The sequence below is a fragment of the Piliocolobus tephrosceles genome, chromosome 5 (genome assembly GCF_002776525.5).
Source record: "Piliocolobus tephrosceles isolate RC106 chromosome 5, ASM277652v3, whole genome shotgun sequence".
In the NCBI taxonomy this organism is placed as follows: Eukaryota; Metazoa; Chordata; class Mammalia; order Primates; family Cercopithecidae; genus Piliocolobus; species Piliocolobus tephrosceles.
In genome coordinates this window covers 32,057,841-32,074,005 of record NC_045438.1, presented here as the reverse complement: position 1 = coordinate 32,074,005, position 16,165 = coordinate 32,057,841, and the positions used below count along the sequence as shown (strand labels likewise).

General features: G+C 34.5%; 1 protein-coding gene across 8 annotated transcripts in view; it reads right to left on the bottom strand.

The window, feature by feature from the left end:
- The window catches only part of EYA4 (EYA transcriptional coactivator and phosphatase 4), a 291,807-nt gene that overhangs the window by 142,934 nt on the left and 132,708 nt on the right, over positions 1-16,165 (bottom strand). For all 8 annotated transcript variants that reach the window (XM_023230726.1, XM_023230727.1, XM_023230723.2 and 5 more), the window contains one exon: positions 2,842-2,891. In XM_023230726.1, coding sequence (XP_023086494.1) covers positions 2,842-2,891 — 50 coding nt within the window. The remainder of the gene's footprint in view (positions 1-2,841; positions 2,892-16,165) is intronic.

Genomic DNA, 16,165 nt, shown 5'->3' with positions numbered 1-16,165 from the left:
AGTGATGATGAGCATTTTTTCATGTGTCTGTTGGCTGTATGAATGTCTTCTTTTAAGAAATGTCTGTTCATATCCTTTCCCCACTTTTTGATGGGGTTGTTTGTTTTTTTCTTGTATATTTGTTTGAGTTCTTTGTAGAGACGGGGTTTCACTATGTGAGCCAGGATGGTCTCAATCTCCTGACCTCGTGATCCGCCCGCCTCGGCCTCCCAAAGTGCTGGGATTATAGGCATGAGCCGCCGCCCCCGGCCCTGTGGTTCTTAATGAGCAAAAAAGAATGTACCCATATATGTATGTATTAAAATAATGCTATCCAGTGTCTATATTAGAGTCATTTTTTCTTGTTTGGTTGTCATTTTTTTGTTTTTTGACAGGTTACAAAAACTGAATCTCAGTACATGAATATAATAAATGCTATTTTAAGCATTCCTTGATTTGTTCACTATTCAGTAAATTCTTGTATCCTTTTTGTGCTGAGTGCTCATCAGTATATTTTTATTCTCTCCTTGGTGTTCCATCAATACGTTGACTAAGTGCCAGTTCTGGCACTCTCAGACCTAATATTGGTGAATAAATACAGGATCCAAGAACAGTCACATTTTTATGTTACTGATAGATATTGACCAGAGTGTGGAGATGGGCCATTGCACCACCGGTCAGGAGAGGAGACCTGTTACTATCAAAATGTCTGGGCAAATTTGAACCACCAAATGACTCTAGGTCTTCTTGAAGGTCTTTCCATCTCACGTTTTAAGAAAAATTATTGTATTTGTTGCTTGTTTTTGATAGTACAAAGTTATGAAGCTCTTAGAAATTGATTTGCCTGATTTTACCCATTTATATTATAGATTAGGAAACTTTAAGCAGCAGCTAATCCATGGCAACTAACTGCTGATTTCCAGGAGCTCTGGCTACTTTTCCATTTACAGAGACGTTTATTATTAAATGACAAATATATTTTAAGCAGTCTTTAAAAATAACTATTTTTTTCTTAAAAATAAAATTATATTTTTAAGGCCACATGGGCTGGGATTTTCTAGATAAAAAAGAATGATTTAATTCCAGGTTTAAATACACTGAGCTCTGAACTCTTTCTACTTCTTCTCCAACTTAATGATACCAACTATGAACAATGAATCAGTTTGATTGCTTTCTGTTAGTTTAAAATTTACTTAAGCATAGTATTATCTGTCCAAAAATCCCGAGTAGCCTCAAAGCTAAACAATTTTGATATGAAATATTAATAATTAGGATGATTATATTGCTCTGTTTTTCCTAGCTTCCAAGACCAGCTGCTTGCAAAAATTATCTAATTATGTATATCATCCTTACAAAGCAAGTCATAAGTAGGTCACTTATATAGGTCTGCAAATACTTAGGAAGGAGGTGCCTCCAAGGAATAGAGCCCCAGTCTTCCCTTCTCTTCGCACATCCTAGAACTACTCTGCTTTGTAGGAAAACATTTAGTGGTTCATCCATTTCCTAATACTCCAATAATCTAAAATTAGTTAGTTCCATTTTGATAACTAATTATATAGAACAAAGATCGAAGATCAAAAATCTGGTATCATATCATATATTCTTCATGATCCAAAGGGAAAATTCATATGCAATCATTTTAATATAATATGTACAGATCAATTATAGGAATATCAAACTGAATAAAACAAAGCAAGAGTTACTCAAACTATAAGTAAACTATACATAAGATACTCTACAAAAAGAAAAGAAAAACATAATGGCCATTATTTTTTTTTTTTTTTTTTTGAGATGGAGTCTCGCTCTATAGCCCAGGCTGGAGTGCAATGGCACAATCTCAGGTCACTGCAACCTCCGCCTCCTGGGTTCAAGTGATTCTTCCACCTCAGCCTCCCGAGTAACTGGGATTACAGGCACCCACCATCATGCCTGGCTAATTTTTGTATTTTTGTAGAGATGGAGTTTCACCATATTGGCCAGGCTGGTCTTGAACTCCTGACCTCAGGTGATCCGCCTGCCTTGGCCTTGGCCATTAACATTTTACCTAGATCTGCAATGCTTTGATGTACCAAGAAAATCACTACATGCACTATATGCTGGAGCAAGTAGGACAAGGTAAAGTGAGACCCATCTCTCAATTGAATACAAATAGGTTAAGTCATATCACTCATAACATAGTAAGAACATGTGTTTATTATTGTCACAGTATTTATGATACTTTTACTTATCCATTCAAAATTGCAGCCTGGACTTTGAAATGAAAGCAATGAAAATGTGTAGGTCTAAAAAAATCTGTTGGGCATCTGGTTCAACCACAAACAACTAAATGGTGCTAAATTCCTATATGAAGTGGTCTGACCACTTTAATTCATCATTTCCACAGGCTCCAAACAACCCAAATGAGAATGCCAAAGTTAACTATGAGTTTCCTAATTTGACAACAGTTTCAAAATCTAGCAATGTTTCACTGCAAAGAAAAAGAAATATCATAGTTTTTTTTTATTTTTTGTAAATACAGATTTGACAGTTATTCAGTATCTGGCACAATTTTAGACTCAAAACATTATAAAAAGAAATTAGAACAAAAAATGAAAATTAACTTAATGCCAAGGTATTTTTTTTTTCATGTATTTCTAGAGATATTTCCACTATGATTCCTTAAAACTGACTTCAATCACAGTCATTTTTACTAATATTATTAGTAGTGGTACACTAGCCAGCATGATATACAGTTTCCATAAAGATAAGTTCTTCAAGAAGCTCAATGTTTCAAATCACAATTGTGTCTCATGTATAACATCTTACTAGTGCTCCAAAATTGCAATTCTCCTTAGTGGAGTCTTGGTCTTTATTTTACTGTACCTGGAATTCTGAGATTCTGAAACATCTGATTCTGTGCACGTTTTCTTTACCTGTAAGAAAAGAGTACTAGTTATTCTCACATGAAAATACAACTTCCTCACTCAGGTTCACACACTATTTAAAGTGGATACAGCTCTGTTCACCAAGTTCTCTATAAAATACCCCCCACACTTTACAGCAGCAGCATACAGTACTAAATAGTGTATTTCATTATTATCCCATGAACAGCTGCCAAATACACTTCCCTGGACTCCATTAGTATGTAAAATGTTCAGCTGAAATAACTGGGGACAAGCTTAACTAGGAACAAAGAAACCAAAGAACCAGGTTTCCCACTTAGGAACTAGAAAGCTATACTGTTCTCAATCCACTAAGAAATGTTTTTCCAATTGATACTGCTTCTGTCTCCTACTAAAAGCATATAATAATAAACACCAGGCTTTGAGGCAAAGCACAGCATTAACTAAAATGTTCATACACTAATTTTCATTTTCTCAGTCTAGTGGCTGTATGTATGTCTCGACATATCAATTAAGTTTAGCACTGCTTCACACATATATTTTCAGTATATCCTATAGACTATATTTCAACTTTGTGGTTTTTAACCCACAGAGGTAAAGGATGAGAATATCTCATACTTCTAGGGCACGCTACCTATTTCTGGACAAAAGTATGTGATACATCTCTAAAGATGGTGAAACCCATAGCTTTCCACAATTTCACTTCAAGCACATATATCTATATCTGATTATTATGATCTTAAAAGTATATGCAGAGTAGAGTAGACTTCAAAAATCTCTTGGTTAACATGAAAAATGTACAATATACATTTATAAGCCCACTATTTCTGGGAGTTCATATTTCAATAACTTAACTATGCAACCTACGGAATCCAAAGAGTTTTACTTCCAATACGTGGTTTGGAAGCAAAAAAAAAAAAAACTTCTACTGAATATACACTATGAGGAACATGTGTGCAATGTGAACTGCAATATGAACAGTACCACTTAAAAGTAAGTCTTACGCTTTGAAGATACAGCATTGTCTTTCCAACTCACAAAGTAATTTTTTCCTCCTCTGTCTCAGAAGAATGCTTAAAAAACAAACTCACAAAAACCCTACATTTTCAAAAATCCCTGTCTTTTGCTTTTAATACAAAGTCCAGACATTTTTATAATCTGGGAAATCAATTATTTTCTTGATTAACTCTGTAGTCTCTTTTGCATCTTGTGTATACAAAACGATTTCACACAATATGAAAATAAAACTGACCAGCAAAGAGATTGTCATCCTGTCTTATTATGTAATGTCTTCTATGCCCTTAACATAGTAATCAGTACCATGAGATGGAGGGGCAAAAAAATAAAATGGTTTCAGAGAGAGAAGGAAGAGGAGAAGAAAAAGGAGGAGAAGGTAGAGGAGGAGGAGGAGGGGGGACAAGGGGATGAGGGGGAGAAGAGGAAGAAAAGGAAAAAGAGAAAGAAGAAGAGGAGGAGGAGAGGGAGAAGAGGAAGAAAGGAGGAGGAAGAAGGAAGGGAAGGGAAGGGAGGAAAGAAGGAAAGAAGGAAAGAAGGGAGGAAGGGAGGAAGGGAGGGGAGGGAGGGAGGAAGGGAGGGAGGGAGGGGGAGAGGAGGGAAAAAGAAGAAGAGGAGGAAGAGGAATAAGGAGTAGGAGGAGAAAAGGTGAAAGGGTGGGGAGGGGGAAAATACTTTTATTAAAATGTAAACATAAAATTCACTCCAAAACCCACAAGTCTTATGTCCATTAAATTTGTCTGAGGAAAACAAGAATTAAAAGGAAAGGATATCTGAAAAAAAAAAGAACCTTCCTTCCCACTGGTTCTTGCCTATGATTTATCACCAAAAAACTATATGAACTGCCCAATGAATACATAGAAATTATCCTCAGGTGAATGTCACTTTCTTCAAGACCATGATGACTGGACTTTGGGACTGGCTGAGGAAGCTCCAGACTACCACAAACTAGATATATGCTCCCAACTGAAAGTCAGAGCCAGACAAGCTTCCTATCCTTTAACTTTTTTTTAGTCTTTAACACCCACAGCTGTCCAAAGCATAATTACCCCAAAGAACTTACCAGAAAGTTCTGCTTGTTTTAATTTATTCACAAAGTAGTAACAGTAAAGGCAGAGAACATATCTACAGGGTTTTTCTATCTAGTCCCCACAGAGTCCCAGACTTACAACCAATGCTTAACAGGCATGTGATGAAAGAATGAATTAGAAATTCCTTTAGATATTAAAATAACCATTTATCAGAGTGGTTATTTTTAGGGGTTTCATTCATTTGTTCATGATCAAATGAGAGAAGAATAATATTTAGGATACCATGACTACTCTAGGGGAAGTCTATCTAAAGTATTGTGAGTGTTCATAGAACAAACTAACCCAGCCAAAGGAAGATGGAAAAGGCAATGAAGAAAGTGAGTTCTGAATTGAGTCTTCAAAGACTGCATGTGGGAAATGGTAGGTATTTCAGTATCAAGAAGTTTGCCAGAGGAAGCATATTATGAAGCCCTTATGTATGGCAAAGAATTTGGAATTTAACCTTTGGTCAATAAAGACCATTGAAAGGTTGTAAAAAAAACAAACTGGGTAGAGATGCTATAGAAGCTAATGTGGAAGGGGGATGAAGTGAGGGCTGAAAGTTGGGAAAAGCCTAATGCAACAAAAGGGATAGCAGAAGTTCCATGAAGGCAGAGATGGCATTGATCTCTGATCATCATATCCCCAGCCCTGAGCAGGTGCTCCCCAAATGCTACTTTGAACCATTCAATCTGTCAATGAGAGATGGTGAAGACCCAAATTAAGACAGGAGCCATGGGGTGAACTGAGAGGGTGTTTTTGACAAACACTTCTGAGACAGAATTGACAGAATATTGTAATTGATTGAAGTATTAACTAGAATATTATCAGATCTTTTTAACTGTACTTGAAAAGAAAGTTGAGATATACCGAAGACAAAAAAGGTTATTTTATGACATCTTCAAATTACTTCAAAACCCTATCTTATTTCTGAATTAAGGTAGAGGAGTTAAAGGAATCATTAAGAAACATATTTCTAGTGTTCTGATCATAGAATTAGAGGCAAATGGATAATTTGAACACACTCTTCCATTTGAGACTTCATTAAATGGCAAGTGCTGAACCATAATATGCTACATAAGAATATTCTTACAAAACATATAGAACCTTCAATGACTATCATTTAGGAAGGAGTGCAGTGGCTATTCACAGGTGCAATCATGGTGCACTACAGTCTCAAACTCCTTGGTGCAAGCCATCCTCCTGCCTCAGTCTTCCATGTAACTGGGTCTATAGGCATGCACCATCACCCCAGGCTTACTTCTGAATGTGTTTTTGAATAAAGTGGAAAACAAGCAGGCCAAGAAATGAGTCAGAATTTCATGCCAAAAAGTTAAATTCAAATCTTGGTTTTCACAAGACACACCAGGGGGTGGGCAAATAAAAAAAAAAAGTTGAAACTTGTTCTATAGAAATATATATATACACACATACAACACACACACACATACCAAGAGAGAAAGGATGGATAGCGTAAATGATTGCAACTTGCTGCAATAAAATGAACTTTAACCTATGCAATATCTCTTCAGAGAAATTATAAAAATACAGGAAAATTCCAAGCACCATGAAAAGGAGTTAAATGTTTAACTATTTTAAGAAAAGTAACTATTAGTATTCAATGAAAACACAAATATCAAAATTCTAAATTTTTCAGATGAAGGAATGGATGAATAATAGCTAAAATTGTTGAGTGTTTACTACATGCCAGGCACAGTGCTTACATATATACAATTTTCTTCCTAGTTCCCATATAGTAACACTGAGAAGCAGAAACATTAACCTGCAAGCAAGTTATGTAGCAGATTTCAAATTCAGACCTATGAGGGCATTTTAGCCAGAACCTATGAAGAACCTACAATTCATAAACATATGAATTAAAAATGTTCAAAATGAAGATCAAAACGTCTTAATATTTAAAAAATTGATTTCAATTATATAACAATAATAATTACTGCCATTTATTAAGCAAATATTCTTTCCCACTCTGCTAGACTATGTCTATATATAATCTCATTTAATGCATGAAGACAGGTATGATGAATAAAATCCTCCTCTTAAAAACAAGAAAACTAAGGTGCAAAGAGGTTCAACAACTTGCCTAATATCCCACAGCTAACATTAGCAAGGCTGGAATTACAACTTAAGGCCACACATCAAGCCTTTCATTCTCTCCTATGCTACATTTGCCAGTTGTTTCTATTAGTTTACTTTTCTTTCTTTTTAAAATCTCACTTTATTGAGGTACGATTGATATACAAAAAGGTAGACCTATTTAATGTATGCAACTTGATGAGTTTGAGATAAGAATGCACCTGTGAAACTATCACTGTAATCTATGCTGTGAACATATCCATCACTTCCAAAAGTTTCCTCCCAAATTGTGTGTGTGTATGAACATAATATAAATCTACTCTGTTAGTGAATTTTAAAATATACAACAGTAGTGCCTATATTGCAATAGGCACTATTCTGTACAGTAGATTTCTGGGAATTACCCACCTTGCGTAAGCAAAATGTTTGTACCCTTGACTAATATCTCCCATTTAAAACTAAGAATGGAAATTAAAGTTCTGTGGAACAATTTTCAAAGAAGAATCTACTAGTAACTTTTACAATTAAATCAGTCATTAAAGGAATCCTTTAAACTAGACTACTGAAGTAACCAGTTTTTATCAAGCACTAGTAACATTTAAACTCCATGTAGGCAAAATAAATAGTAGTTTTGAAAAAAATTATCCAGATATCTGTAGCATCCACCGCCGTCACTACCCCAAAAACAGCCAAAAAAAAATCTAATGTGAAAAACAATTTCTGGGTTGTTTCTTTTTCCGTCCAAAACATCAAGATTTGCTCATTCAGCAAGGCTTTACTGAATGCCTGAGATATCCAAGGCAGTGTTCCAGCCACAGAGATGAACTAGACGTAAGCAGTCTGACACAGGAGCCACTAACCACATGTGGCTATTTACAGCTTGAAACGGGGCTGAATTGAACTGAGATGTGCTGGTAGTGTAAAAGCACACCAGATTTCAAAGTCTTACTATGAAAAAAAGGAAGTAGAATATCTTAGTATTTTTGATACTGAGAGTGAAATGATATTTTGGGCATACTGTGTCAAATAAAATAATTTCCGCTGTTGATTCTTACTTTTCGAGTGTGACTACTAGAAAATTTAAAATACACATAGGATTTGTATAGTTTTTCTAGTGAACAGTACTGACCTAGACCAGCAAACACCTGTCTGCCCTGATCATGCATTCTAGTGGAGGAGACATACAAGAAATAAAGAAACTGGTAAACAAAGAATACAACGCAAGCAGTGGTAATTGCTAAGAAGAAAATAAAGCAGAATAAAGGAGTAGAGAGGACTGATCAATATTATTACATTAGTCAGACAATTATTTTTAAATATAATTTCTCTTATTACACAATACTATGCATCTCTTCCTTCACAATACTATTCACCCCTCAAGTTTTTTAGGTTGTATTTACATGAATAACATGAAGTATACTTTAAAATAAATTATAAAGAATGTGGGATTTGGTATGAAGAATAATTAATAATTTCAATATCTGGAAAACATATATAGAAAATGCCATAATTTCTGGAATCTTTCGAATTATGACTATTACATTCATATATAAAAATCAACCTTAATTTTTTAAATGTTTCCAAACCACCAGGTGCTTTGAGAAGCTCACAATCTTTTGAGGAGAATTAACTAATAAAAAAAGTTTGCAAATAACAGCAAGGTTCTTTTTTTCTTTTTGAGACGGAGTCTCGCTCTGTCGCCCAGGCTGGAGTGCAGTGGCGCGATCTCAGCTCACTGCAAGCTCCGTATCTGGGGTTCACCCCATTCTCCTGCCGCAGCCTCCCGAGTAGCTGGGACTACAGGCGCCGGCCACCACGTCCGGCTAATTTTTTTTTTTTTTTTTTTTGTATTTTTAGTAGAGACGGGGTTTCACCGTGTTAGCCAGGATGGTCTCGATCTCCTGACCTCATGATCCACCCGCCTCAGCCTCCCAAAGCGCTGGGATTACAGGCGTGAGCCACCGCGTCCGGCTAGGTTCTTTTATTATATCTATCATCTTCTAAAATAGCTGGGCTCGGTTATCCCAATTATTTTCTAGTGAATCGTTCTGATTACAAATCCTGAAACATTAATGAGAAGAAAACATGTAAAGAATAGAATAATGTAAGAAGACACTTTCAAAAGATCTCTTTTGGAACTTCATTTTGTTTTGAAATGAGTGTTAATAAAAATAATAAAAATGAGTCGGGATATATTATACACTGATAACAAAAGATGGATTCAGCAACTATAAATTCTAGATAAAAATTTCACAGATGAAAGTTTGCTTATGTAATGAATAATTTATTAATACTTATTCTTATGGATGATAAGACTATTTCTTCAGTGAACTGCATAGAAAATATAAAACGTAATGTAAATTAGATTAAATGCATTATAGATTAAGGAAAACATGGATAAGCAGATATAAAAATATTTTTTCCAAAAATGGAGATTATATTATAGATTATTGCATGCCAAACTCTTTGTAAACATAGAAAAATGATACAGAATTACTGTCAACAACAATTTAGATTTGTTGGCTTTGTTGGCATTTCAAATGTGAATACTCTAAGATGTGAATCTAAGTGATATCTATTTCAAAAAACTGTAGTATATCAATGCCTAGAGTCTTACATGAATGTATACTTTATAAAATGAATTTTATGACTCGGTTGTTATAAATTATTGCCTGATAAAGCAGAATGGTATCTAACTTTAGTTACCTTTAGCTTCTAATTTAGTGAAAATAAAAGACTTCTTGAAATATTCATGGTTACATGACATTTTTCATATTTTCTAATACTTACAAGTTGTTCATATTTGAATTTTAAATTAAATAATGGAATTTAAAAGTATTTTAAATAATTATCCCAGCTTTATTCTAGGAATAGCAATCATATTCTTATTTAATGCATCTCAATTCATTGGCCCTTATCACATTAATTTTTTAAAACATTGATAAGTGACTGATAGAGAGTTCAATGGGCTGCCCTATATCATCCTGGTTTCTATTTAGCAGCATTGAATACATACGAATTAAAATATATCCTTTCCTATTACATATGTCCTTTCCTATTACAGACCTCAGGAATGTATGAAGGAACATAAAAAAATGTAAAAGTAGGTATTAATTTAAAAATTGAGTTCTAATGTAATACATGAAATAGGCAAAACAAACAATTTTTACAATATAAGCTTTTACTAAAAATTATTGCAAAGTTTAGTTACATACACTTGTGAAAGAAAATATATGCTCATATCCTAAATATAATGTTTAAAAATTAGTACCACTCAAGGACTTCCCACAAGATGTACACTTTACTGTGATAACCTATGATTATTTTTGGATCCAAGTGAATATGATTTATGTTGTGAAGATCATCGTAAGATTGGAGTACTGCCAGGACCATAGGGATATAAACCTGGAGATGCACTTTCTCAATTGGCTAAAAATGTGTCAACATTTCTCAATATGACTCATTTTCTATCTTTCACATTTTTTTTTTTTTTTTTTTTTTTTTTGAGGTGGAGTCTCGCTGTGTCGCTCTGGCTGAAGTGCAGTGGCCGGATCTCAGCTCACTGCAAGCTCCGCCTCCCGGGTTCACGCCATTCTCCTGCCTCAGCCTCCCGAGTAGCTGGGACTACAGGCGCCCGCCACCTCGCCCGGCTAGTTTTTTTGTATTTTTTAGTAGAGACGGGGTTTCACCGTGTTAGCCAGGATGGTCTCGATCTCCTGACCTCATGATCCACCCGTCTCGGACTCCCAAAGTGCTGGGATTACAGGCTTGAGCCACCGCGCCCGGCCTCTTTCACATATGTTAAAATTCACTTCTTGACTTTTAAATCTCGAAACATTAAATCTTTGGAACACAAAAGTTGTCACCAAGAGTTTCAAAAAATACCTCTCTGTTTTAACAGGTTCATACAAATCTGAGAGGCTTTTCAAGGAAAATAAAATGTCATTTTGCCAAATCGTGGTCAAAAAATTAAAGTCTTAGAAATACAGTTTGTAGAAATCTAATTATTAAATAATACAAAACTTTTAATAAAGTGTCTTTGTTTACCTTAGAAACAAAGATCTTGCAGCTGTAAAATGTACACATTTCTGAAATTCTTTTCATGTAGTTAGGGAAGTCTATTTATTCCTCCATTTTCTTACTGTATCACTTTTCAACCTCTTTTCATTCCTTAACCAAGCTTCTCCCTGGCAACCCCAAAACCGTGTTTCTAAAAGCCCAAACCACCATTTATTTACTATAAAAGTGAGAGGACTCTACTGCATACCTGGAAGTCTGCATCTACTTCCATTCAAAGAAAACCTGCCATAACCCTTGTTTAACTGCTACGCATCAAAGATACAATTGAATACTCTATTTTAAGCGCAACAGTAGACAAAATAGCATACCTATTAAGACTAGTGGAGTTAGAGAATTAATAAATAAAAATCCACCACCAAAAACCTGAAGCCAAAATTATTTTACTCCTTTAGTATTGGGCTGTCACAGGCAAGATCTCACTTGATTTCTGGCCTTTAATGCGAGGGCCTTCCAGGACCCTGGTTTGGGGGAGGGAGGTTAGACAAAATCATGCACTAGGGAGGAATTATGTTTTAAGTGGAAAAACTCCTATAGTCTATAACTCTTCATCAACTACAACTGTCACAATAGCTTCCAAACGATTTGAGAGTTCATAGCAAGGCTGAATACATTCAAAAAGCAACTTAGCAACAATAACAGAAAAACAAAGCATTTTCTCCTTAGCTATGCCACAGTCCTTTTTCACCTGCCATAAATGCCATATCGGCTTTACGAATTATTTAGGAAAATTTCAAACTCCTTCTAATGGTATATTTTTTCATTATTACCCAGTGGGGCAGGCAAAGCTAACACAGTACTTAAAAAATGCCACAAAAGGAACCGTAGGATGCTTTAACATATCATGTTACAGCTCATATGAAAGCCCCCACTCTAAGACTGGAAAAAAGACTAGACTGTCCAGCCTTAATACTATGCATAAATACTATACATAAGCACTAAAAGAATTTTTTTTTCTCACAAATGTGCACGATAAACAAACACCTAAAGAGATACTTCCTCATATATTGTGGTCTTCTTTACACCTTTTGTTTATATGTTCCTTTGCCATCCCAGGTGTCACAAGAAAGACGGATAAATGCTTTACAATGTATTAGAATAACAAAAAGAGCAAAATGAAATACTTTATTCTAAATTAAAGAATTATCACTTAATGATCAAAATGTTAATTTGGTAGAATCTTCTGCAACTAAATTAAAATTGCTGACTGCTGTGCAGTTTCGCACTGAACCAGGAAAGAAGAATTCCAGCAGTATTACATATCAGAAACTTTGAATTCTCACAAACATTGCTTTAAAAATCATCTTAAAAATTTACCCTAGTCCCCTAAATAGAGAAAATTTGCTCATGTTTTTGGCAACATCTTCTGTATCTTTCTAATTTTTTTTCTTTTAAGATATTGGAATGCTTTAGCCACAAGGTTAAGAAAACCTCACCCATTTATCAAGATCTGCCAAGCCCAACAGGACCCCAGACAAGCCAGTGCTCTACCACTTAACAAAGGCAGCTCATCTTGGTCATTAAACTTCAAAAGAATTTGGCCAAGGGCATAGTTACATATCATTTGTTTCCAAACATAAAATATCAATCATTATGTAATATACTCTAGTACACCATCATTTATTTGCCTATTAAGTATAAATAACTAACCTTTTCAATTTGAACAATAATTAACTATAAAGGTTGTCTGACTTAGCAATATAAAATTGTTCAATTCATATGCAAAAGTTTTGTTAAAGTTCACCTGGGTGTGTATGTTTGTGTAAGTACATACATACGCCTAAACTTTAAAAAACATTTTCAAAGTATATATAAAAACTCTCCTAATGTGCCCAATAGTATCACCATCACTTTTTAAAAAATTAGAAATTCTCCAACTTTAAAAAATAACTGATAGAATGCACACAAAATTTTAAAAGCAATTTTAAATTTAACAACATATATCTCCATATATCTGTAGATTAATTTATATAAAATATAAATATTTCCAGAACAATACATCGATAAAATAAGTATGTAAAAAAGGCATATTTTTGAATTTTACACATTTTATCTTCTTGATCTTCCATTAAAATAGCAACATTTACAAAGAGAAAATTCAAGAATGTTGGCATTAAGTTCTTTATTTTTAAAATTAAACTTTATACAGTAAGAAAAAATGTATTCATAGCATGTTGGATTGAATCTGATATTTTCCACAACATTGTGGCAACATTTTTGAGTTTTAAAATCTATTTTAAAGTAGTTTTATATTAAATCTCTGTGCTATAACTATTGTTCTAAAAAGAGATTACAAATCACCTTTTCTCAGGTTTTAATCCTAAAATAAAATTCTTCATCAGCAGAGTTAATAAAACACAGACTGTAGCATAATTTACACACCAAGAATGCAAATTATATGATTAGTTTGAGAAGAAATACTCAAATTAAGTCAAATTTTAAAAAACAATTTAAATTACCTATAAACTAAGAGCTGAAGAGAAAACAGTTCTATGTGAAACATTTCATGCATACAAGTATGTGGCCAGAAGAAACAGCATCATTAACTGTGTAACTTCAACTAAAAACTAACAAATGTATTACAATATTTTTTAGATGCAGAAGCTTGTTCCTTAGATGAAAGTAAAATGTAGTCAGTTAATTTCACAATTTTTATGTCCCTAAATTTTGGACTGTCATAAACAAATACACTCTGCAGTCTAAATGCAAAAGGGATTCATACAGCAGGAATGCTCAAGGGTTAAAGAGTATGAGAAATTATAGATTAGGTATATCTGTAGCAAAGGTCTCATTCTAGGTAAACCTAATAAATAATTGAGATATACTCATGATTTCTTCCTCTTTGACCTCAATTAAAATGACTTTCTGGGAGCTGGTTCTAAGGACAATTTATCCTGGTTTCCTTAATACACGTAGGAAGTCATCTGGCTTTTCTATTTCTTCAACAGCTGCATTACCTGTTAAATTTGGCTTGCACCATTTCCCTTAAAGCAAAATATGTGCCGCCTCTGGACTCACACAACCACCTTCCTCTACAGGGTTGCTACAGGATCAAAAGGTTAGATCATACAATTTTGAAACTGCTAACAAGAGTAATTGATAAGGAACTTGGAGAAGAAAAGAGAAAAACCAAAGAAGAGATAAAAAAAAATTGGTCTCTCTGGCTCTCTTCCTCCTCCCGCAAAAAGTTAGAACCCATTATATGGTTACTGGTGTTTGCATTTATTGGTCATTTTTGATAAGTAATATTTTAGTGGTTTAGTGAACTTTCGGTTAGAAAACAAACAAAACGCAAAATAGGATAGTGTAACGTCACTATTCAATTGCAGGGTATTTCAGAAAATAGTACCTACAACTCAGAAAAGAAGTAGGACTGGATAGTGCTGACTGATGCTCAGTAGACCCTGTAAACCAAACAGGAAAACTTATTGACTGGGATAATCTATCCTCCCTTTCTTCCAGCAGGTTCCCTAAACTCTCTACCTCTGACAGTAAATCAGTACTCACAAATACTTAGAACAGAGAATATTTTCTCCACCTGAATTGTGTTGTTCTCACAAGAGTATAGTCCCAACACAGCAAAGCTTCCTTCAATTGTCTTAAACAAAACGAATAATGTTATTATTGTGACAAGTCTCCCACATCTCAACCCTCTGATGCAGCCAAACAGCAATTTACACTTTTTCTTCTTGAGAAAGACACCAAGATATATTTAAATAATTTAAACCAAAGCATACCAAAGGCATCCACATCAAGGTTTTAAATCAAAGTATGTGCTCAGTACACATCTAAAGGAAGGTAAACCTCACTGAAAACTTTAGCATTCTTTAAAAAGTTAAAATTAAACTTGACCTTACTATTATGGTTTCAGAAGAAAATAGTTCCATGAATGGAGGGAAACATTCTCTTAAAAATATGACATGTTTATCGAGATGACTACACCTCAAATTCTAATGAAAAGTTCAAATTCAGCACAAAATTTCAAAACTAATTATGCAGAAAAAAAGCCTTTCATTTAAATAGCTGGTATTAGTGTTTTAAAATCCTGCAGTAGCATGTACTATTAGGGGAAAACAAAGTTGACTGTTAAAGTTTTGTAGTGAAATGTAATCTATTATCACTTATCATGTTACCTGCATTTCTCCCAACATTAACATAATGTAATTTGAATAGCTGAATTTTATAAAGTAAACAAAGAGGAAGTGTATTTCAAACTTTAGCCATAAACAGATTAGGGCTTTTCTCTAATTGATTGGCTTACTCAATTCCTATGTACAAGTTTCTTCTATCATCCTTGTGCTAAAAAAACCGTAAAAAATCTAAACAACTATTTTAACAAGAAAAATATTTTTCTCTGAGATAGAACTGCCTACACTTAAATGTGCGACTGCCCATGGAACATAATAATAATGATAATGCTTCAACCAAAACCTAAATGCAACTTACCTCATTCAAAATCCCCAAACCTGAAATTTATTCCAGTTGTATTTGGAAGTGAGTTCTGTAGTGCGTGTGTGTGAAGGTCAACAGCCAATAAATTCCAGTCTCCATTGTCAGTAGAATGAAACCTGGGTAGAGGTTTACAGAATGCTCGGAGAGGTTTATAGTCTCTAACCAACACACAGGTAGCCTTAAAAGCACCTTGCTGTGGTGTGAACCTGCGGGCTCCAGGAGCAGTGCAGTTATGTAGGTTAACTAGGAGGAGACCTGGATAGTAAACACTCTTGGTTCTGACCAATGGCTTTCCACGGCCTTCTGTTTATAGTAAGATGACTTGATGTCAGAGGTCACCCTCATCAGCAGCTCCTGTCTTTCAGTGAAATCTAACGTAGGACATTATCCGGAGGTGCTTTTAATGAAGCCACATCTCCTGACTCCTAGACTCTGGCAACCTGCTGTCATGGTGATACATTCATAACCCAGTGTTGTAAATTACTCAGAATTAAATTAAATTTCATGCAGGGGCATTAAATTTTCAAAAAGCAAGTTTTACTTTAAATTTCTTTAAAGCAAAACATTTCTGTAGGAGAAACACTTTATGGCAAGTTA